The following is a 24,706-nucleotide window of genomic DNA, read 5'->3' on the forward strand; positions in this document are numbered from 1 at the left end:
CAAACGTCACCAAAACAGTGAAAGTATGTTAAAGAGATTAACAATTGTTTACAATATCATATTAATTGGCAGATGTAACTGGTAAACGTAACAAAAAAGATTTTTTTTTTTTTTAAATCTTCCAGGTATAACACAGAGCATGTTATGGATGAGATTTATCACCAATGACAAAACATTTTTGTTCTACAATATAATACAAGTTTGTGGAGTTATTTCCCCTTACCTCAGGATCCAGTCCCCTGAATATGTACATCCTAGTCTTCTCCATCATGGCAAACAGCTCAGCATTATCCTGCAACAACAGCAGCACCATAAACATTTACTGATTTACCCACGAGCTTTCTTATTCCTATAATGTTGAACTGAATGAGAACGGTACTCATGATTATTTCAGCTTGTAGACTGACGGCATGCATTTAACCTTAGTTGTTCATTACACGCCTGTTTTTGCTGAATAGCTATAGTGTCGTTCTACACGACAACAACAACAACAGCAACAACACATCACCACCTAACATGACATGCTGGAAAAAGGCCATGGTTGGTGTACAGTCCAGACCACCAGCCCTTGACCTCAAGGGTTGCCAGTTCAAATCCATCTCTTGTTGGTTTGTCTACAGCCTGTTTTCACAATGAAGACTACAACCTGGGGACGTATTGGGCAACTAGAGACAACACTTACATCTGCCCAGCGCATGTCCCACACGTCTTTGCGTTCAAACTTGAGGTGTTCCCCGGTGACCTCCTTCCCATCCGCATCATGAACCCGTGACTCAAGATCAAAGAACGTCAAAACCCCAGCAATGTCGATGATAGCAAGGCGCCTGAAACACAAAACCAGTAGAGATTCAAACTTTGAACATACATGTAGTTTCATGCTTAATTCTTTTTCTTCTGTTCAATGATCAATCCCAGTGGCACAGTTTTAATCAACAATGTGCTCTTTATACAAATAATTCATGATACAACAGAAACTATTATTTTTCATACTAGTCTTCAGTCTGCAATGAATCAAGAGTTTTCTTTCTTAGTGAATTTCACCTTTGGACAGCAGACAGCCAGACACCAACAGACTAACTCCTCTCTACTTAAATCTCTATTCCCTCCTCAAAATACATGCAGTACCACTATCAAGTTCCATCCACTTGCCCTGTTGTCATGGTATGTCGATACAGAGGGCTGGTTCATAACCAGCCAAACACCTTTACAACATCTCCACAAGCTAGCAGTCCACCACTAGCCTGCCAGTGGTTTGCCTGTGGTGTACTCGTTGAATGAACGGTTCTAAGACACTTAAACTGCAACAACGTTACATTTAGTTGATGACCACATCAAGATCTTTCTGCCCTCATCGGATGAGGGCTAAATGAATGGTAATAACGGATGGTACAATGCATGCATGGCTCTGCTGTTGCAATACTGAGCTAGTGGCTGGCTGATACAGTATGTATCCAACCCAAGGCCTGTACTTACGTGGTGTTACAATTGATGGAGAGCTGATGAGGACGGCAGTTCAGCAGATGCTTGTTTGTCAGATTTACCATCGGCAAGCCGTAGCGATTCACTGTCCCTGATTCACGACCCTGTAAACCACACATTCACTGTTTACTATCACCATCCAGTACAGGCTTGTATTTGAACATGCATTTCGTTGTCATCAACCACTTCTGTAAAGTAGTACAGCAAATAACCTAAAATTTTGCCTCCAAAAATTACATTTTAGGTGAAAAAATAAATGCCATAATATATTACTTTTGATACTGAAACCTACACTTTTCCCATGGTTGTAATCCTGCCTTCCAAATGTTCCAAAGATCACCAGACCTTTCAGAATCACGCAACGTGCATCTCAACCATGCGTGAAATTACAGGTCATTTACCGCACCGTACATGGTGCGTATTTTCTATTTCCTCTCATGAACAAAAATGATAACTAAACATGTACTGTAACATTCAAAACATGAAAACATGAAAACAAGAGAAATACCTCTTCACGAAATTCTGTCATCGAACCTGTCACATGAATAGCTTAGTCATGTTTTCCCCAATTCTAATGCATTCCATCAATGATCTTAGCTTCTCTAATAAGGGCAACTGCCTTGGGTCAACTCACATATAAACTTGCAGACTACACAGAGAGATCTCACAATAAACTGTAAATTTTCAACCTTTTCCATTGCTAAAGCATGTTTTTCAGTGGAATTTCTGAATACATTTATTATGAAAATGACCATAAGAAATGATTAATTTGTGTTATTAAAGATCCAAGCTTGATTAATCTGTGCAAATGGTTTCTCTACAGTCCACAGTCCTCTCAGAATGTTTCAAAATATTGGTGGCAGATGGGGTTGAAAATGTTGAGGAATTAGGGTACTTACAACAATGAGAGCCTTATCAGAGGCACATATACAGGAGATTGGATCCTCTGTGTTCTGTAAAACCAAAAACCATGTATCAAAAGACAGAGCACAATAGCCAGTAAATCCATTTCATATTATCATTTTGAATCAAATTAGATTTTGTATTTACCTGTTGGTTTACATGCATAAGAAGGTAGGTGGACATAAGTTAAATGTTACAGTTAAGAAAAATCCTCATGCAAAGTTACTGATCCATACTGAAAACAGTGGCCATACATGTACCCTTGTCACTTGAAAACATTAAATATATCTTTACAGTCTCCTATAATTTGTTTTGTTATGCATTTGCAAGTATTTCGATATTTTTTGTTCATGGATTGAAATGATAATAAAAAATATTTCCTTTTGTTCATGGCATGAAATGATAATAAAAATATTCCTTTATTTATTTATTTTTATTCCTGACTTGAAACGATAATGGTTGCCACTAATATATAAACTTTGCCTAACAACAACCACACTGTATCAGGGTCATATTTAAACAACAACTGGCTTTAAACTCACCACAAAGGCTTTGCTGAAATCTATAGTATCCTGTGGCCCACCTGTGGGCAAGTCATCAATGTGATATAACCTGGAAAATAAGGAGGACAGAGACTAAAACAGGAGGAAAACTACAGTATACCTACAGGTTAGTTTCGAGTTTGAGTGAGTGAGTGAGTGAGTGCGGGATTGTGGTTTAACATCGTACTTAACAATTCCTCAGTCATATGACGACGAAGGAGTGCTTAGAGTGCATGTAATGTGCCTACTTGTTGCAGGTTGCATTTCCACTGCTCTTTTGCCTAGTGCTGCCGCACTGAGACAACTTACCAAAGGCAAGTAAGCTGCCCCACCCCAACCATATACTGATACAGGTCAACCAGTCGTTGCACTTCCCCCTTAATCCTGAATGCCTAGCGAGGAAGCTGCAACTTCCTCTTTTAAGGCCTTAGGTGTGAGCTGACCCTGCATCCCCTGAAGTGCCATAAGTGGTAATGTCACGGCACAAAAGGATGTCACGATGTCAAATCAAGCAATTCCCTCATTGCACATGTGGATCACAAACAACTAAAGAGTTAAACTTAATAAATAAATAAAGAAAAAAACATACATGCACACTTATAAACGCAAAAAAAAAAATAAGCACATTATATTTGATCGTGATGAAAAATGCAGTCCTTTATGTGCTCAATGATATTTTAATGTGATAATTTCAGTTTACATGTGAATGAATAATTTCAGAGAATGTTGTACATTCCATAATGTCACACGGATTAATGACAAACGCATCTCCACAAGGGAACACTAACACACACATACAAGTAAGCACACTACACAACAGAGTACATGATAGCCTCCGCCACTAACCTCTCTGTTCCAGTTTTTCGTTTGCCGGACATTTCCAAAGCCACCATTTTCTTGGGATTTTTGAATTGCCAGGTGTAAAAGGCTTCTTTTGACGCTGCGATGATGTGCGACCGTGTCATCGTCAGGTAGGCGGGGTCAATCTCAATGTACTTAGAGTCCAGAGGCGTGCCAATTGAGTTACACAGCACTAGTACATACTGTCAATAAAGAGAAATAAATCATTTACCATCAATCTGGCTTTACATTTCAAAGTGATACAGTTGCTGATTGGCTGGTGTGAGAAACAGGCATCCATGCCTAGGCTAAGCTCCATATAAGGTAGGGTTGGTTTATCCATGTGTGACCGAGACTAGCCTTTAACCACGAAAATCCTATCTCAACTGTCAGCATGGCTTCAGCATTGGTTTAAAAGAAATGCAATTTCTGTAACCCTGTAAGGTGGCATCAGCGTGAAGCATCACCTCAAGTCATTGTTACCTCAAAACTTTACTCTAGCACAATGTCTGCAGTGTCACAATACGTCAGTTTTTTTCTGTTGCTTTTATAATGACATTATTATGACGAGTTTAGAAAAGAGCATCTAACATCAATATAATGGCATCCTGGGCCTGCAGACGAGGGTTTGACAGGTCCCAGTAAGAGCCGGTTAACATTTAAACATACCATATGAGCATTTTTTGTAATAAACAACACATTCAAAAGTTTGTTTTATTTTAGACACAACACTAATTTTTCCACACTTTAAAACGGCAAAAAATTACAAATGAGTATGATGAAATCACACCTGTCCAGGAAGTTCATCTGCTTTTGTTGCCAGGCAACAGTAATCACCACACGCTGTTATAGAGATCAGGTTCTTCACGTACTTGACATATTTCTGAAAATAGAAAACCATGTAGAGTCAGGAATGTCCCTTTAAGATTTCATAATCAAACCATTCCTTGTTATCAGAGCTTGACATATTTCTAAAAACAGAAAACCATGTAGAGTCAGGAATGTCCCAGGAAGATTTCATAGTCAAACCATTAGGTGTTATCTGAGCTTGACATATTTCTGAGAGCAGAAAACCATGCAGAGTCATGAATGTCCCAGGAAGATTTCATAATCAAACCATTCCTTGTTATCAGAGCTTGACATATTTCTCACAACAGAAAACCATGTAGAGTCAGGAATGTCCCAGGAAGATTTCATAATCAAACCATTCCTTGTTATCAGAGCTTGACATATAATAATATTACTGTTACAATTACTGCATTTCACCTAAAGCTTGGTATGTAACACTGCTCTTTCAGATTCACATAAATGCCTTAAAAAGATAATTTTCATGATAACACCTGATTTGTATCAAAAAGAAATTAATCAAACTTCACAAAAACCTCTTAAATGGCCCCATAAGGTGGGTAAATCAATCAGAATCATGCAAAATGTGTCACTTACTGCAAAATGCAAAACTTAACAGAGAAGAAAATTTTAATATCAAACAAATACCACTCAAAAGAGTATGCATTTTCTCACATATGCATGCCATAAAAAAATTCTAAAAAAATTTGTACTTCACACTGATAAATTATAAATAAAGTCAGCGCCAAAATCCACTGTGCGCATCTCCATTTTGCCTAAGAACTATTCCTGAATTCTTCTGTGTTAGCAGGAGAATTTCTGTCGGCAACCACCGAAGTACATTTCCAGTAGAAAATGTGCATGACCTGCCAACTGCTCATACTTCACATTGCTTTGGTGATTTCTGCTTGACGATCGGGAAACCAAAATCTTGGGTGTAGGTTCCTAGTTTACACGAACAAGCCAGCAGTTTTATCGACTTTCACTGGCTGAGAGGCAACACACCCCAGGTTTAAATTCCAGGGTGTTAAAGATGGACGATGCAATGGACTCAGAGATTTATGCCAGCTTTGCAAAAATATTCAGCAGGCACCACCAGATAGAAAAAAATGTGGTCTTTCAGCCTGTGGTGTCATTTTTAAAATTTTCTTCTCCTTTAAGATCGAATACAGCAGAAAATTTCACGAAATTTGATGTATCACTAAATTTTTACAGCAATGACACGTGACACTTCAACATAAAACTAGAATGATTTTATCCTTTAAGGCAGCAGAGACCTACAGCTGCATGTCAAATTCTTCCGTTCTTGTCTGTGAACGTGAGTACACTTTTGCATTAATAACTAGTGCAGTGCTCACTGAAAATAATTCATGCGTGGGCTTTTCTTTAGGGCCAATATGAAGTCAATGGGATGAATGGTCGTGGAGAAAGTCAAAGGGAGAACAAACACACTGAGAGATTTCTTCCTTTACAGTTCAGTAGCCAAATGTAACTCATAAGATAACTTCTGACTTATTTATGTGATTGGTTTTATGGCATACTTGAGAATATTTCATTTATCCAACGGCAGCCAGCATTATGGTAGAAGGGGGGGGGGGGGGAACCCACGACCATCTGCAGGTTGCTGGCATACTTTCCTACGTACAGCTGGAGAGTAAGCCAGTGAAGCGACCACACTGGAGAGCGGCTCCTGGGTCATTGTGCCATGCTAGCATGCTAACCTCGGCCACAATAATTTCTTATTGGAATCAAACTTGAAATTCGACCGTGACATGAAATCAATTCTGAAACCCCTTTACTTTCCGTATGATAAGTTTGTTATTCCACAAAGTACAACACATGACAACTTACCTCTCCATTTTTTGTGTCCCAGAAAATGACGCAGTGCTCAGATCTGTCAGGTTTGGTGAAGGAATACACCACAGTGTTGGAGCAGTAACCCCACTGGAAGTAAAATTCAAAATCAAACATTCTGTAATTTGATTGGTGTATAATTCCAAACTCTTTTTGTATTACACAAATACAGCCAGTTTTAAGGGTCTAGGAAACAAGAGTGCCCATTGCAAGTACCTGACTAATTATCAATATAACAAAAACAACTTCATGTACCCTAAATGATCTAAAATTTGACTGTCAAAGGTGCATTTTTAGAGGCAAATAAATATCACATCATTATCCCATGCTCATGGCAAAACCTCAAAATGCCTTTCTAGAATCAACAGAACTCTCTGAATCAGGAAAAAAATGACCAAGTTAGTCATGGACGAAACTGATGGTCATTTAGAGTACATCATGTCAGTGGGAAGCAAAGTGAAAGCCCACAAACTTCATGTCAGACTACATCAACTCTCGTATCAGCACTGTCTACTGCTTAGGTGTTGGAAATAACTTTCCAAATAACTTTCAAAACTGAAATATCTTCCAAAATTGAAACACCTTTCAAAATTGAAATAACTTTCAAAATAATGTTACACATGGAAAGTTTCCTGATGGTAGTCCAAATTACACTGCCAAACCACAGAAACTGTGCTGTCCTACAACACTGACACATGAAATGCGATCTAAGGGATGCTTTCACACAACACGCTTTTACAACAACATTGCCAAGGCATCATAATGTAGACAAAACAAAGAAATGAATTTGTCATCCTACCTGTCATGTGGGTAAGTTAGATACGTTATTCTCCAAATCTAGAGAGGATTTATACGTTCAGACACAGCTGCTCTGGAGAATGAATTGACTTGTAAAATGTAAATGGATTCACAAGGTCGTGAGGGTTGCCCAATTTCCTTACAGTACGCACCTTGTAGTCTGGTCGAATGTTAGCAAAGTAGATGAAGGAGTCGACGGCGAGGGCTACTCTTAGACTTCCCCCCTCCCAGGAACAACTGAACATCTGCTTACCAGGCACCTTCAGCGTCCGCAGGTGCTGGTGGAAAGATAAAGATTAGTTTATTTATTTTTTTTTATTTATTTTGATTGATGTTTTTTTTACGCTGCACTCAAGAATATTTCACTTATACGACAGCGGTCAGCATTACGGTGGGAGGAAACTAGGCAGAACCCAAGGGAAACTCACAACCATCTGCAAGTTGCTGCCTGACCTTCCCGCATATGGTTAGGGAGGAAGGCAGCATGAGCTGGACTTGACTGAATTCACAGAAACCTCACAGGTTAGAGGCTCCTGGGTCATTGCACCACCCTGGTATGCTAATCACCTTTGTCACAGAGACCCCATGATATAATTTATTGTTAAATGCCATAATCATGAATTTTTCACGGATATGACGTCCGTCAGAATTGTCAATGTGTTAAGGATAAATCATCACCCTTTGACAGGTATCAGACAAATCTTTGGACTTCAAGCAAGTAAATAGCCAGCCCCTTGGCTGGATTTGACCCTTCTTGCTACCTCACAAAATATCAATTCAGGCATGACTAGCTTTTTCATTTATTTCGCTGTTGTTTAATGCAATACTCACACGATAATTTTTTCACTTCATACACGTACAATGGCAGTCAGTACAATGGATGAATTATGCCCAGGGTAAACCACCAACCTTTTGGCAAGTTACTGATAAACTTTCTCACGTGATGTGCAGATCAGATATGCACACTATACTGTAGGAAGAAGAGTGGTTTTCAACATCTAGACTAAGCAAACACTAACGGAGTTAGGCAGAATTATAATACAATGTAGCTAGCTAGGCAGTCATGACTCATATGGCTGAGATATTTTATTATAGGCTTCTGCAATGCCAACAGCCAAAAGGAATGACCAGATATTATCTTACCTCTCCAAATGGGGTGTAAAACTGTACAACATTGACGTCCTTCTCCTGCCCTGAGGTCTTCTGTGACCCAGCCACGGCTAAGACAGAGCCCGAGTGATTCCACCCCGTCTGTGCCACCTGCATCCCTGTGTCTATGAGGATTGGGTCTGTGGGGGGGAAACAGTTGAGGTTAGGTGTGGGGAGTGCTATAATCGTGCCTGTCTGTGTCACCAGGAGGGTTTTCATGAGACAGAGCTTACTGTAGGTCATTCTCCTAAATACAATATCTCCAGCCATTGAAATCCACTGAAACATTTGCACAAGGATGCAATTACGTTTTCTTTTTCGTCCAGTACTTTGTCACAAATACCCAGAATTATGATATGTAAGTCAAGAAATAAAAAAATTTATGTTGCAAAAAGAATTTTGATGGGAATTTTTTTTAGATACTTTCAGAATTTAAAAGACACATCATTAAAATCGATGAATAAATTTATCATAATTCAGGTGATTAAAACCAAATTATATGTAATTAAATACATAGATCAATCAAAATTAAAAGAAATTTATTAAATTGAAAACAATATAAACAACACATAGACTGACACACAGAGTTATACAAATGATCAGATATTTCAAATGCTTTTCACAAATGAGATCAAAAAGGTGGCTTACTTTCATCATTCTCGTGCTTCATGATCTGGCATCGTCCGTTGTCGAAGCAGACAGAGAGGGAGGGGCAGTTAGGCTCCAGGTAGCCGTGCATACCATTGTACCACTCCAGTCCTGAGATGTGGATAGACCCTGACACACTGCCCAGGCAGTACACCTGTAGCTTGGACTGTAACAAACCATGGCTGTCATTTAGTACAGATAGAGAGGGAGGGGCAGTTAGGCTCCAGGTAGCCGTGCATACCATTGTACCACTCCAGTCCTGAGATGTGGATAGACCCTGACACATTGCCCAGGCAGTACACCTGTAGCTTGGACTGTAACAAACCATGGCTGTCATTTAGTACACACAGAGAGGGAGGGGCAGTTAGGCTCCAGGTAGCCGTGCATACCATTGTACCACTCCAGTCCTGAGATGTGGATAGACCCTGACACACTGCCCAGGCAGTACACCTGTAGCTTGGACTGTAACAAACCATGGCTGTCATTTAGTACACACAGAGAGGGAGGGGCAGTTAGGCTCCAGGTAGCCGTGCATACAATTGTACCACTCCAGTCCTGAGATGTGGATAGACCCTGACACACTGCCCAGGCAGTACACCTGCAGCTTGGACTGTAACAAACCATGGCTGTCATTTAGTACAGACAGAGAGGGAGGGACAGTTAGGCTCCAGGTAGGCGTGCATACAATTGTACCACTCAAGTCCTGATATGTGGATAGACCCTGACACACTGCCCAGGCAGTACACCTGTAGCTTGGACTGTAACAAACCATGGCTGTCATTTAGTACAGATAGAGAGGGAGGGGCAGTTAGGCTCCAGGTAGCCGTGCATACCATTGTACCACTCCAGTCCTGAGATGTGGATAGACCCTGACACATTGCCCAGGCAGTACACCTGTACCTTGGACTGTAACAAACCATGGCTGTCATTTAGTACAGACAGAGAAGGAGGGGCAGTTAGGCTCCAGGTAGCCGTGCATACCATTGTACTACTCCAGTCCTGAGATGTGGATAGACCCTGACACATTGCCCAGACAGTACACTTGTATCTTGGACTGTAACAAACCATGGCTGTCATTTAGTACAGACAAGGAAGGAGGGGCAGTTAGGCTCCAGGTAGCCGTGCATACCATTGTACCACTCAAGTACTGAGATGTGGATAGAACCTGACACATTGCCCAGACAGTACACCTGTATCTTGGACTGTAACAAACCATGGCTGTCATTTAGTACAGACAAGGAAGGAGGGGCAGTTAGGCTCCAGGTAGCCGTGCATACCATTGTGCCACTCAAGTCCTGAGATGTGGATAGAACCTGACACATTGCCCAGACAGTACACCTGTATCTTGGACTGTAACAAACCATAGCCGTCATTTAGTACAGATAGAGAAGGGACAGTTAGGCTCCAGGTAGGCGTGCATACAATTGTACCACTCAAGTCCTGAGATGTGAAAAGACCCTGACACACTGCCCAGGCAGTACACCTGTAGCTTGGACTGTAACAAACCATGGCTGTCATTTAGTGCACTATTTTGGTCTGATTGGTGTTAAATATCATGCTCCAAAATAATTCACTTATATGACACAGCTTACCTGCGCTGGTTCAAATGACTCTATCAAACGTATTTCTTATCTCTGACATCCATGTTATTCAATGATCATGTTTCCTTGGTCTGAGATTTCCACTTTTTCATTTCTCGTAAGCTGGTGATCAGGTTATGGTCCAATTATAAGGCAGTATGATTCATGAAACAATGGAATTACCATTGTAATTATAAAATCTTATATGGACGTGGCTTGAAAATGAAGTTCAGATGTAACTACTTTGCATTAAAAGAAGTGATGTTAAGTTAATACTGATTTGTTTAAAATTTTAGTTTAAATGACAGTGGGGTTGGAAAAAAGAAACCAGACGAAGCCAAAAGTACACAAGCACTCCTCGTTAGGAACTTCACAGCTTTTTGGATGTATCCACATAGTTATCACATCTGTTAACACCTTACTCAAGAATTTGCCACGTATACAATGGTGGTCAGCTTTACTGGGTGGAGGAAACTGATGAGCCAGAAGTAAACCATCAGCCTCTGGCAAGTCACTGATAAACTTTCCCACCAGGCAGATATGCTACAGACAGATGCATATCCCACTCAGTAAGACAAATGGTCTTCAACTAACACTGTAGTATTTAATATTGTGTACTCATGATAACAGTAGGCCTTTATGTGCGAAGGTCTTCCAGCAACTGGAAGGTCGGGGGTTTACACTGGACCCCGTTTCCTCCCACCATAATGCTGGCAGCCATCATACAAGTGAAATACTCTTGAGTACGCCGTAAAACACCAATCAAACAAAAATAAACAAATCATGATAATAGTATGTGTTTATAACTTACAATAAAATTGCCCAGGTTGTCAAAGATGTGGATCTCGCCATTAGTCATTCCAAACAGGAGTATTTTACCATCAGGTGACCACTGAAAGAGACACAGCAAACAAATCTTACAGAAATGTATCTACTGTCTCCTGTTTCATTAAGGTAGATATACATCCAATAAGTGCCAACTGTAAGGATGATATCAGATAATAGCTTTATGCCATTTGAGCAATTTTTCAGTCATGTTGTCCTGAAACCATGTTAGAATCTCCAAGCAGTACGGTTTTAATTCATGAAAGATGGAAAAATCAAAATTCATACATAGTCCATATAAAAACATAAAACATTTATCAATGCGTTTTGATTTACATGACACATTTGTTTTGACTCGGGCACATATGTAACCTAATATCCGAAGCAAATTACTACATGACACATTTGTTTTGACTCAGGCAAAAATGTAACCTAATATCCGAAGCAAATTACTACATGACACATTTGTTTTGACTCAGGCACATATGTAACCTAATATCCGAAGCAAATTACTACATGACACATTTGTTTTGACTCAGGCACATATGTAACCTAATATCCGAAGCAAATTACTACATGACACATTTGTTTTGACTCAGGCACATATGTAACCTAATATCCGAAGCAAATTACTACATGACACATTTGTTTTGACTCAGGCACATATGTAACCTAATATCCGAAGCAAATTACTACAGGACACATTTGTTTTGACTCAGGCACATATGTAACCTAATATCCGAAGTAAATTACCACATGACACATTTGTTTTGACTCAGGCACATATGTAACCTAATATCTGAAGCAAATTACTACATGACATATTTGTCTTGACTCAAGCACATAAGTAACCTAATATCAGAAGCAAATTACTACACGATATATTTATTGATATCACTTCATGTAGTTCATCATTTTCCATCAGAGGAATAGACATACATGTGTCCGTTACACGAAGTTCACAGTATTAAAATTCAGGCTTACCTCCACATGAGCCAGCTGGAGCCCTCTCAGCTCTTTGCCCCAGATTCTGTTCCCATCCACTGATCCCACAATAACTGCTCCTGCGTAGACAGAAAAACAGAATTAGCTTGATATCCAGTAAATGCATTTCAATTTAAACCATTAAATCGTAAGGTCCAACTTTTGAGATAAATATTGAAGCATGGAATTTCAAATACCTCATTGCCAATTTTTGGGGACTCAATCAAAACACTGAGAAACAGTCTTCGAGATGCTATTTTTTACATGTTTAATTTAAATACTGAGGCACAGACTTGAGATAAATGGTAACTTCTTTACTCGTCACCACAACTCACCATCTTCATAGACAATACAGATTTTCTGTCCATCAGAATTCCATTTCATGCTGCGGACGACAGACTTGTTCCTGTTGTTGATCATTTCCTCGTACCAGGATCCTGAAAATAAACCACTCCTCAAGTTGAAGGAAACCAAAGTAAATCAATAAATATGGGATAGCTCCTACAGCTGAACTTACAAAAGGCCTGAAATTTCGTTCACAAAAGCGCATTTTTAGAGGCAAATAAATGTCACAATATATAATTTTTTGCTGAAACTTATAGTTTTCCAGTAGAATATCATCCCATGCTCCAAGAAAATCTCAGAACACCTTTCTAAAATCAACAGAACTCTCAGAATCAGGAAAAATAGGGAAATTAGTCACGGGCCAAATTTATGGTTACTTTGGGTAATTCCACATTCACAAATAACCTTACAAAAGGTGTAATTTTAAAAAATGACAACTTCACTTGGACTCAATACTTCAGCTTTTAACTTTGTTTATTTATTATCTGATGGGTGTTTTATGCCGTACTCAAGAATATTTCACTTATACAACGGCGGCCAGCATTATGGTGAGCATTATGGCAGAGCCCGGGGGAAACCCACGACCATCCGCAGGCTGCTGTCCGACCTTCCCAAATACGGACGGAGAGGAAGCCAGCATGAGCTGGACTTGAGCTCACAGCGACCGTATTGGTGAGAAACTCCTGGGTCATTACACAATTTTACTTTGTCATCATCAGATGTATTAGGTAAAACTCATCAGTGGTACAAGCCGAGATCAGAACTAACCCTTGTACAGCATCCAGACGATGATCAGCCCATATTGGTCACTTGTGGTCAGCTTCTGGTAGTTCTCATTCCATGTCACCACTTGGACATTACCTGACAAACACAAAGCACATGTGAACCAATGGTGTACAGCTGAATGCATTCATCTAGAAGACACACAAAATCAGTTTATGGGGAACAGGAGTGAGTTGGCGTGTGTCGCCACAAATGATTTACTTTAGTCACCCACTGAATCATTTTTATATTCACAAACAGTCCTTATTAAAGGCAATGAAAACATTTAAAATGGAGTATGTATCATGTGAAAGACCATTAAAAACTGTCCTGGAAAACAGCTGGATTTTGTTTTTTTCTTACAATTTTACAGTTTAACCTTACAAAATGCATTGGAACATTTTATTCTGTGGTGGCCTTTTCTGACTGCAATGGGACCAGTGCGGTCACAAAAGGTTTTTGCTACTTAACACACATTAGACTGCTACATCTCATAATTCAAAAAATGCACATACATATAATTTGCTGATTTGACCTTGAAATGAATTATTTAAGGCAAAAGAAGAAAGTGAGTTTTAACGTTGTACTTAACACTTTTTCAGTCATATGACAACGATAGGCAAAAAGGATAGATGTGACGTGATTGATAGTGTCTTGGTCATAACACTACACTGTAGAATATGATATTTTATCTTTTAATCTTACTTGGTTGGAAAAAATCAAAAAAAAATAAATCCAACTATTTTCCTGGACAGTTTTTAATGGTATTTGATCTGATGCCTACTTTCATTTTAGACTGGCCATTTATCTAAAGTTGGAGAGAGAGGTTGCATGGCTGAAGCAGTTTATAGAAGACTTACTCAAAGACAGCTGTATATTAGTTTGCAAAACCTGTATTGTTTACAGAGACAACACCGGCCATGCTTCAACCCACCCACCCACTCAACCCAAAACCTGTATTGTTACACTCATGTTACATCAACCATTCAGCCATATGCATGTCATCCCAGCTACACATACACATACTGTAAAACACTATGCCATGTGTGTAAGAGACAACAACGGCCATGCTTCAACCCAAACACCCACTCAACCCCAAAACCTGTATTGTTACACTCATGTTACATCAACAATTCAGCCATAAGCATGTCATCCCAGCTACACATACACGTATTGTAAAACACTACACCATGCATGTAAGAGACAACAACAGCCATGCTTCAACCTACCCACCCACTCAACCCCAAAACCTGTATTGTTACACTCATGTTACATCAACCATTCAGCCATATGCATGTCATCCCAGCTACACATACACGTACTGTAAAACACTACACCATGCATGTAAGAGACAACAACAGCCATGCTTCAACCCACCCACCCACTCAACCCCAAACCTGTATTGTTACACTCATGTTACATCAACAATTCAGCCATAAGCATGTCATCCCAGCTACACATACACATATTGTAAAACACTATGCCATGTGTGTAAGAGACAACAACAGCCATGCTTCAACCCACCCACCCACTCAACCCCAAAACCTGTATTGTTACACTCATGTTACATCAACCATTCAGCCATATGCATGTCATCCCAGCTACACATACACGTATTGTAAAACACTATGCCATGTGTGTAAGAGACAACAACAGCCATGCTTCAACCCACCCACCCACTCAACCCCAAAACCTGTATTGTTACACTCATGTTACATCAACCATTCAGCCATATGCATGTCATTCCAGCTACACATACACGTATTGTAAAACACTATACCATGTGTGTAAGAGACAACAACAGCCATGCTTCAACCCACTCACCCACTCAACACCAAAACCTCCATGTAACCTGTAAGACAAATCAACTTCTTAAACTCAATAATAAAGAGATAGAATATACCCACCACTGTGGCCTTCCAGAGTCTGGTTCATGGACAGGTTACTAGGAGCTGCCAGGCCTTTCACCTTCACATCTTTTCCTGAAACATATTTTACATGACTCTAAATTACATTGGGGGAAGTTACAATTGGTTGAGTAGTATGTTAGTGGGAAGGCAGCATACATTTCGTTCCCGAGGTGGCGCTAGTGTGAAGCCTGACCTCAAGCTAAATTTATGTCCAAAATGGCTTTCAGCACAGCGTCTTTACTGTTAGAATGTATCAGTTTCAACTGTAACATCGTACTGTCTTTAATGTGAAGTCATTATGATGAGCTGTGACAAAAAGGCTTCATTTGAATAAAACGCTGTCAAGGTACTGCTGCCAGGCATGTCATGGTCCCCATTAAACTTCAAAATTACAGTCATGTACATGCTACAGATTTTGTACATATTTATGTAATCATGTAAATGGGATAAGCAATCTGTTTCTGATAAAGATAGGAAATTTAATTTTGACTCAACAAACCTATGATACTTTTACTGCTCTTGAGACCTTGTAGTAATAAATGGTTAACAGTACACCTTGGGCAACTAAACTGCCCCGGCTTTTTTGGCAGCCACTAGTACACATCTACATGTAGCTTTACAGCTCAAATCTTTGTTCTACACGTTGCAAACTACGTCAGTTACTTGCCAAAGTCACGCAGGTTTACTCCCAGAATTCAAGTTTTTCTCCACCCATGAAAGGTATCCACCTTGATGTTCTTAGCGACAGTGTTAAACACGAATCAATGAATCTCATTCTGACACAATCTCTCGTCTGTGTGTGTGACAAGCTTCATGGTACATTACCTGTTTGCGTCTCCAGTTTTAACACCTTCAAAAGTCCATCTTCTCCACCGCAGGCTATGTATCCTTGATCTTTGTTCCAAGAAACACATCGCAGTCTGGTGTTATTGGGAATGGCAATCTACAAAACAAATGACGAGTCTTTACCATTCTTTAATGAATGAATGTTTGGGTTTATACGTTTTACCTAACAATTTTTTAGTCATGTGACAAAGAAGAGTGATTAGGTGTGTGTACTGTGTATTCTCTGTAGCACACCGAGTCCATGTCGCCAAAGTGCTGCTGCCACTAAAGTATCATACTGCAGACACCAGACACATTATCCCACCCAGTCCCTTAACACTCACAACGGGCTAACAAGTCCTGTTTTCTTGCTCTAGCCTCTCAGTGACAAGTATCATTTCCCAAGTCTTTGACATGCCTTAATGTCACAACTGGCAAAGTGGTAATCACAAGGAATATCCTGTTGTGTTCTAGAGTTAGACAAATGCTGGGCTTTGAACATATTCAGTAAGCTAAATGTTCTCCCTACATATGCAATTAGATGGTAATGAACAACACTCCTGACCTGATAAATTTTACCTAACAAGATATGGCGCTTTACCCCTGTGATTAGGTTAATGTAAACACCACTGACTCAAGGGACATCGGTGTCAGTATACACCCCTCCAGTATCAAACTTCAACAGTATCTATTTCTTGAATCGGTGAATGCTGCTTAAGTGTTTCCAAGAAGGATTGTTAATTAGGCCACTAACGTTTTACAGATGGTTTTACGGATGGCAACTTCCATTTATTCTGTAAGTGACATTTCTCAGTATAGATAATAATAATAAACAATAATGATATAAGCATCTATACCAAATAAATAGACCTCATCTATGTCCTATAGAAGTTTTCATTCATGATCTTTTTAAGATATCTACAGTGATCCGCCTTAGTTTGATCTAAATCTCAATGCTATTGAAAGAGGTCAGTGAAGTTACTGCATTATCTATGGTTCTTGTGTAGCTTAATAATTAGACGTCGTACGCCAAACGAAGCTTTAATTACACCACAATCTGCTCCTGTTATGATCATATGAAGTATTTCTAGTTCATGACCCCATAAAAACTTGGAATAGGCAGCCATGCTCACCATTTCTAACCTTTGCAGAGTGGGCTATTCTCCACGATGTGGATTTTTTGTCTGTGATGCACAGCAGATGAGTTTCATATGTGACAAACAGCCATGTGCTTAACAAAAAGTCTCCATCGCGGAAAATACTCAGCAAAGAATCAAGACGGGCACATGCCTGCCTGTTCAATGTTTTGCCGTCTTTTCAGTCTTATGTTCAGTGTGGGCAAAACAGAAGTCAATATTGGTCCAACAAAAGTGCAATCCCCTCACCTCGGGATTGCTGATTAAGGTAAAAAATTCTAGAGGTTCCAAATGCGGATAGGTAGATACCCAGCCTTTTGGCAAGGGACCTGTCAGACACTGCATCGTTAGCATACATTGACTAATTCATTAGGCTAGTTCTTGCGCCGTGGATTGATAGGTGTTTTACACATAATACGGATCGTAAATGCCAACTGGTATTTTATCTTGTGTAGAAATATGGAGAAAAACAAATATTTTTAATTTGGTCGTCTGTATCACTCAGTTAAATTAGTAAGTAGATAACGGTATATATCTAAATGGTCACAATAATCCTGTTGATTCATTATATTTTAGCAATGTTCACGTTCAGGAAAATTCTGAAAACATGCACGAAATGAAATAATAAAGAGATCCCGGATGAGAAGTGTCAAAAGTAGGAAACTCGCATTTGGCTTCATTAGCAACGGCCGAAAATTACGGACAAATTAAACATTCGGAACAAGCCAGTCAGTGACATAATACTGAAGCATACATTACCTTTTTACTTAAATACACAAACATCTTGAAATGTGGAGATATATTCGATGAGTCCTGTAAAGCGTGCTGGAATCTGCGTCGACTACTATCAGGCCATGAACTTTACCGCCATGTTTCGTGTGGAATGCTGTCAAGGTCTCTCGAAATCTCGCGAGATTGCGATTTCAGGAAAATCTGACTAGCAGCGCCCTCTTTTTGTATAACGTGCTTGATCACACGGGTGGGTTGTGAATAACACTCTCTACAATATCTTCAGTTTTGAGTGCGTCAGAGTCGTTTTACGTTATGGACTGCATTTCTTACGTTGAATAAACATCTTATGTTGTGTTTTTATTACAATTTCAGGTCGATCAGCAAAGCAAACCTCCAAAATGGTTGCTACAAAGAAAGTGGTAAGGACAGTTTTGGTCCCGTAAGGATAGTGAAGACCACGTGGTCATGTAGCTGTTGTATCAGACGTAGTAATGATTTTATTCTATTCTAGAAAACACCAGTTATTCTTGTTAAATATATTTATGTCTGAACTCTACTGACATTCCCAGAACACACATGGACATGCCGTGTTTGGTCATTGTGTGAGCTAATCAAACAACGTGGTGAGGACATGATTAAGAATGGTTAGGCTTTCAGTATAAATACGCTCATTTGGCATAACTTCCACCGACCTACCAAACAAAGGGTCTGAAATATGAAGGTTTCATTGTGAAATTCCTTGTAATTCCTATTTTTTTAACTAGCCACAACTTAGCTTAAAAGTCAATAAATCATCATTTTTCTGCCTGTTATGTAATATATATGATACGATGAAGAATAGTGTGTCAAATCGGTAGATACAATAAAGTTTGTTTGGTTAAAACAGTCTCGTAGCCAGAAGTTCGAGGATGTCTAGCCTAATGAATTAGACGTATGCCAACGAAATAGTGTACGGAAATTTTAAACTTTAGGATGGTGTCATGTGGTAAAGTGACGTCAATGAATTTAACTGAACATCTGAGAAGGAGCTCATTGACTGACAGGGTCATCCTAGTCGTAACAAGTGCCATAACGTGAGTGGTCCATTCACAAAACCATTGGTATTTTCCTATCCACATTTGGAACTTCTGTAGCGTTCCCTTCCTGACATTTTCTCAATCAGTAACCCCTAACGAGAGGGATCACATTTCTGTTGGACCACAATCGGCTTCTGTTTTGCTCAGATTGGTCATTTAAGGTCAAAAGGACGGCAAAAGTTTGAAATGGCAGCCATATTTCTGTTCTCAATGCGTTCAAGATCTCGCCCCTTTGTATGTGTTTTTACGGTACCGAGACAAGGGTCATGTGCAGATGAGCACCATCAGTGTGGTGGTTTTGTCCAAAATGTGGGGATAGTTGTTGATAGACAAGTATCAGATATTTAATAAGTATTGTCAGATTCCTTGTGTTTCTAACAATTTCTAACAATGGTATGAAAATCACACACCTACCTGTATCTCAATCAGAAACATCCAGGATGAATCTGAACTATTTACTCGCGTATTAGTTAATGAATATTAGGTTATTCAACATGGCGGCACCCATGAAAGCATGAAAAGAGTTTGAAGAAGTGATCGTGTATGCCTAGGGAAATGGTGGCTTTTCTACAGAGTTGAAGGCAAAGCAGTTCACCACGTTTTATGCAGCTTATGAGAGAAAAGATGTCATAGCTGTAGTTGACTGGGTTTGGTAAAAGTCTTGTTTATCTTCTTATGCCTTGGGTCATCCAACATTTAAAACACAGTGATTAACCTATGATAATTATTGTTGTATCCCCTCTGAATTCTGATACACAAAGTAAAGTCTGTAAATATGTTTAAATTGCTCAACAGTTTGCCACATTAACCATCACATTCAGTTGACCAAGGCGAAAATAGTCATCTCCGATCAGGCGACGTTATGCACAAACCTCGCTTTTGACATCACTGTTGTAAAAAACAATTCACCAGGCAACAGATAAAAATCTTCCGCTGTGCATGACAAATGAAAAATCCACATCGTGGAGAATAGTCCACTGGGCTAAGGTTGTGGCAAACATGGCTGTCAAGTGCAAAGTTTCGGTGGGCCGTGGACTAGAAAGAATTGATCTGATTGTAACTTGAGCTGATTTTGATCCGGTACAAGTATGAGGATTGGGATTGATGATTGAGAAAATATCGGGAAGGGCACGCTACAGAAGACCCAAATGCAAATAGGAAAATACCGATGGTTTTGTTAGACATTGTTTCGTCTACATTAAGTCAGAGAATTTCCTATTTTCATGTACTTTTGGATCGCATAAACTAGATGTTAAATTTACTACTGAAATGGGGAATTTAAAGTTGGGGTTGCTGTACTGTGGTAGAGCGACCGTGAGTTCATTTTTCACGAACATCTGAGAAGGGGCCTGTCGATAAACAGAAAGATCAACCTGCCTTAGAGCGAACGTAAAATTACATGTGAATGAAAACCCATTTATGAATGGTAAATAATTTTACACAATTTTACACAGGTGTGTAGCATACGAATTTAGTTGCAGAGAAGAGGTAACTCGAGAGTTGCAGAGGTAAACAGCCCCAAAATGGGCGGATTGTCTTCGACAAACATTTACTGACGAATTAAAACTTGCTTAGCCTGAAATTAAAATGTATTGTTAAATGTTTCCTTTTACAGAAAAAGGCGATTGAGAATATCAATTCTCGCCTTGCCCTGGTAATGAAGAGTGGGAAATGTGTCCTAGGGTACAAGGAGACACTGAAAACCTTACGACAGGGAAAGGCCAAGCTTGTGATCATCGCCAACAATGTCCCCCCTCTCAGGTATTGAACTATTCCAGCGGTAATTTGTGGGTTACTCTTTGTCAAAAACAACATGATACATTGTCGCAGATGAAAAGATGCTTATGGTTAATATTATTTGGTTATAAACAATATTATAGTATGATTTTTGATAACATATTCCTTATATTTTAAAGAAAATGATATTTGCATAAATAATACCATAATTAAAGGTGGGAAGGAAGACTTGAAATGTTGACTTCGGAGCCCTTTGGGTACATGTATCCTGGAATTTAAAAGGATGATTTGAGGCAGGGCAAAGAAGAAGTCTTTGACCATTTTAATGTCTGGATTTGCTCTCTTTTTTTTTCCAAAGTTGTTTGTCTGCCGGTTGAATCACGTTGTTGCCATGGTGATAATGTGATTGTAATTGCGGAAATATAAGCAATGTTAAACATGGTTTTGTTTGCCAAGGTAAGATTGTCCAGAGAGGTTTTGGCAAATGAGCCTGAAGCTATCACTGTGATTAAAAGCTTAATGTTGTATTATGTTCTTATGATGACCTTTTCAAGGAGTCAAACATTTATAATGACCTTTTCAAGGAGTCAAGCATTTATTATGACCTTTTCAAGGAGTCAGACATTTGTAATGACCTTTTCAAGGAATCAGACATTTATAATGACCTAATGACCTTTTCAAGGAATCAGACATTTATAATGACCTTTTCAAGGAGTCAAGCAAAATTTTACCTTTGATCTTTTTGGATGACATGCTAAAGTGTATTTACTCTTTCTGAACACATTCAGATATAAGTATTACAGGTTTTCTAAACTTAAATCCTCATTATACATTAAACAGAACCTATTTATATACAGGCTTTTTTTTTTTATCCTTTACCAAAAAATGAAAAACACTTCACGAAAACTGCAGACCAGTTCTCTCTGTCATCCCATTACCTCGACACGATGTAAAGTAGAGAAGCTCTTATCTGATATTGTAAATTGAGACCTCGTCTTAAGTGCAGATTAAATTCATCAGTCTCTGTAATATTTCAAAAATTGTATGTAGATTTTGTTAGGGCGGGAGTCCACTGTTAAATGGTAGTGTATTAAAAAAAAAAAACTTCTTAATTTGTCTATTTCAGCTGCAGTTTCCAGTATACATATATGTAAATATAAGTCCTCAAAAATACATAAATGTTCAGAATCCAGTGAAATTCTGACATTTCTTTGTAGTACAAATCCTCGATGACATTTTCTGTTTTTCCAACTAATTTGTGTTTGATTTTTTTGTGTCCAGGAAGAGCGAGATCGAGTACTACGCTATGTTAGCTAAGACCGGTGTCCATCACTACAACGGCAACAACATTGAGCTGGGGACAGCCTGCGGGAAGTACTTCAGAGTGGGCACACTCAGCATTACTGACCCAGGTACTGTAAAGTTCATACACAGTAGGATAGATTTCTGCCTTGCATGCAGTGCAATATAATCACTAAATTCTGTGAGCTTTAGCCTTTGAAGCCGATGTTTAATGAGGCAGAAGATTTTAATATCATCAGTGTTGACACTTGTCTCAAAGTGATTAATGGCATTTACCAGTACTTGTCAACCTGATCTCTTCATACTGTAAAACAGCAACCGTGTTAAAAAAATGAGTTAGTCGGTTTCAACATTTTAAACTGGGTTAATAATGCTTTACACTTAATTTAAAAGCGGAGCACGGAACTTAATTAGGTTATAGCAATTATCCCTGTTCAACTTGTGTGTAGCCTGGAGACCAGGGATGTTGGCCTCCCTCCTATACCTATAGGAATTATCCCTGTACAACCTGTGTGTAGCCTGGAGACCAGGGATGTTGGTCTCCTGTATCTAAATCATTTATCCCCGCACAACCTGTGTGTAGCCTGGAGACCAAAGGTCTTGGCCTTCCTCCTACACCTATAGCAATTATACCTGTACAACATGTGTGTAGCTTTGAGACATGAGATGTTGGCCTCCCTCCTACATCTATAGGAATTATCCCTGTACAACTTCTGTGTAGCCTGGAGACCAGGGATGTTGGCCTCCCTCCTACATCTATAGGAATTATCCCTGTACAACTTGTGTGTAGCCTGGAGACCAGGGATGATCTCCCTCCTACATCTGTAGGAATTATCCCTGTACAACTTGTGTGTAGCCTGGAGACCAGGGATGATCTCCCTCCTACATCTGTAGGAATTATCCCTGTTCAACTTGTGTGTAGCCTGGAGACCAGGCATGATCTCTCTCCTACATCTGTAGGAATTATCCCTGTACAACTTGTGTGTAGCCTGGAGACCAGGCATGATCTCTCTCCTACATCTGTAGGAATTATCCCTGTACAACTTGTGTGTAGCCTGGAGACCAGGGATGATCTCCCTCCTACATCTGTAGGAATTACCCCTGTACAACTTCTGTGTAGCCTGGAGACCAGGGATGATCTCCCTCCTACATCTGTAGGAATTATCCCTGTACAACTTGTGTGTAGCCTGGAGACCAGGGATGATCTCCCTCCTACAGCTGGGTGCTAATTGTATGTAAGTGAAGTATAACTGTAAACTAACCTACCCGTGAAGTGATGTACCCATGTAGTAAGGTGTGATTTGATTTTTGATTTCAGGGGACTCTGACATTATCAGAAGTATGCCCACAGAGAGCCAGTCAGCTGCCTAACCCCTCAGCCATGCCACACGGGCAGAACTATAACTGGACTTCATAATAAACCATCAGAATTATCAAGCTCACCTTGTTCTGTGTTCCTGTGGAATTTGTTGACTTGCACATAATATAAGTAGGACTTGGAAGAATGCGTGAGAAAGAAGGCACAGTGTTTGGTGTGGGTGTTACACATTTTGACTGAATGTGGTGTCTGAGGTGTAATATTGGTGTCTTCTATGAACACAGTCTTGTGACTGTAGCTTAACCTGATTCTTCAGTAATGTAGCATTATAATTACGAGTGAGTAAAGGCTTAAGGCTTGAGTTTATTAATGTGGTGTCAAGACTGAGGTGGTGTCAGGTCTGGTGTTGCATTTTGCGTGCAAAATATGTCTTATAACTGGAAATTTTGTCATGTCTGGTGTCTGTCCCAGATTCTTCAGTGAGGCAGCATTGTAATTATGAGGATGTTGAGGTCAATCCAGCAATACGACGGCACCTGTCGTGGACGTCAGACCTGAACCTTGTGGCGCACAGCCTGAATCCTGCAGTACCGAGACCTGTTACAGTACATGTAGCCAAGAGTACTGTTGTCTCCCCTTTGATAGGACTCGAATAGTTTGTATCGCTAACGCGGAACGAAATGCCGTATATCGGCATTAAGTCTTCTCTACCATATGACCAAATGTCATTCACGGTAAACAAATGATCTTGTAAAAGAATTCAGCCAAACCGTTACAGGTTCTTTCAACATGTAAACATTACTTGTTGGATTTGAATTTCAAAGTGAAATGTTAAACGTTGTTAAAAAATTAACTGGCGTTGAGAATCTTCCGGGTAACAGAAGTGAATTGCTTGTTCGAAGTATTTGTTGGATGATCGTCTTTGAAAGAAACTTCAGTATTCAAGACATTACGATGTCCGACTTGACGCTTTGACTCCACTGATAAAAACAATATATAGTCCACATGGCTTGCAGAGCATAATTTCGGTGGCCGAGTGGTTTGAGCGTCCACCTGAAATCGGAGGCCTGTTATCAAACCCGAGAGGGCTCGTACCTTTGACTTGTGTGTATATA

At 39.6% G+C, this 24,706-nt stretch overlaps 2 protein-coding genes across 2 annotated transcripts in view; one reads left to right on the plus strand and one right to left on the minus strand.

Moving 5' to 3' along the window:
* The window catches only part of LOC135464177 (WD repeat-containing protein 35-like), a 36,455-nt gene extending 18,151 nt beyond the window's left edge, over window positions 1-18,304 (minus strand). Inside the window, 18 exon segments of the mRNA XM_064741677.1 lie at window positions 224-292; window positions 683-824; window positions 1,474-1,583; window positions 2,379-2,432; window positions 2,925-2,994; window positions 3,771-3,967; window positions 4,555-4,647; window positions 6,462-6,554; window positions 7,415-7,540; window positions 8,406-8,551; window positions 9,060-9,225; window positions 11,451-11,531; window positions 12,449-12,528; window positions 12,784-12,885; window positions 13,562-13,654; window positions 15,463-15,537; window positions 16,291-16,408; window positions 18,186-18,304. Coding sequence (XP_064597747.1) covers window positions 224-292; window positions 683-824; window positions 1,474-1,583; window positions 2,379-2,432; window positions 2,925-2,994; window positions 3,771-3,967; window positions 4,555-4,647; window positions 6,462-6,554; window positions 7,415-7,540; window positions 8,406-8,551; window positions 9,060-9,225; window positions 11,451-11,531; window positions 12,449-12,528; window positions 12,784-12,885; window positions 13,562-13,654; window positions 15,463-15,537; window positions 16,291-16,408; window positions 18,186-18,209 — 1,839 coding nt within the window. The 5' untranslated portion in view covers window positions 18,210-18,304.
* Window positions 18,305-18,501: 197 nt separating this feature from the next.
* LOC135463792 (large ribosomal subunit protein eL30-like) lies at window positions 18,502-23,711 on the plus strand. The gene is made up of 4 exons (XM_064741230.1): window positions 18,502-18,577; window positions 20,850-20,995; window positions 22,253-22,383; window positions 23,592-23,711. The coding sequence occupies exons 1-4, from the start codon at window positions 18,557-18,559 to the stop codon at window positions 23,642-23,644; spliced, it is 351 nt and encodes a 116-aa protein (XP_064597300.1). The 5' UTR covers window positions 18,502-18,556; the 3' UTR covers window positions 23,645-23,711.
* Window positions 23,712-24,706: the final 995 nt, after the last annotated feature.

The sequence above is a fragment of the Liolophura sinensis genome, chromosome 3 (genome assembly GCF_032854445.1).
Source record: "Liolophura sinensis isolate JHLJ2023 chromosome 3, CUHK_Ljap_v2, whole genome shotgun sequence".
Lineage (NCBI taxonomy): Eukaryota > Metazoa > Mollusca > Polyplacophora > Chitonida > Chitonidae > Liolophura > Liolophura sinensis.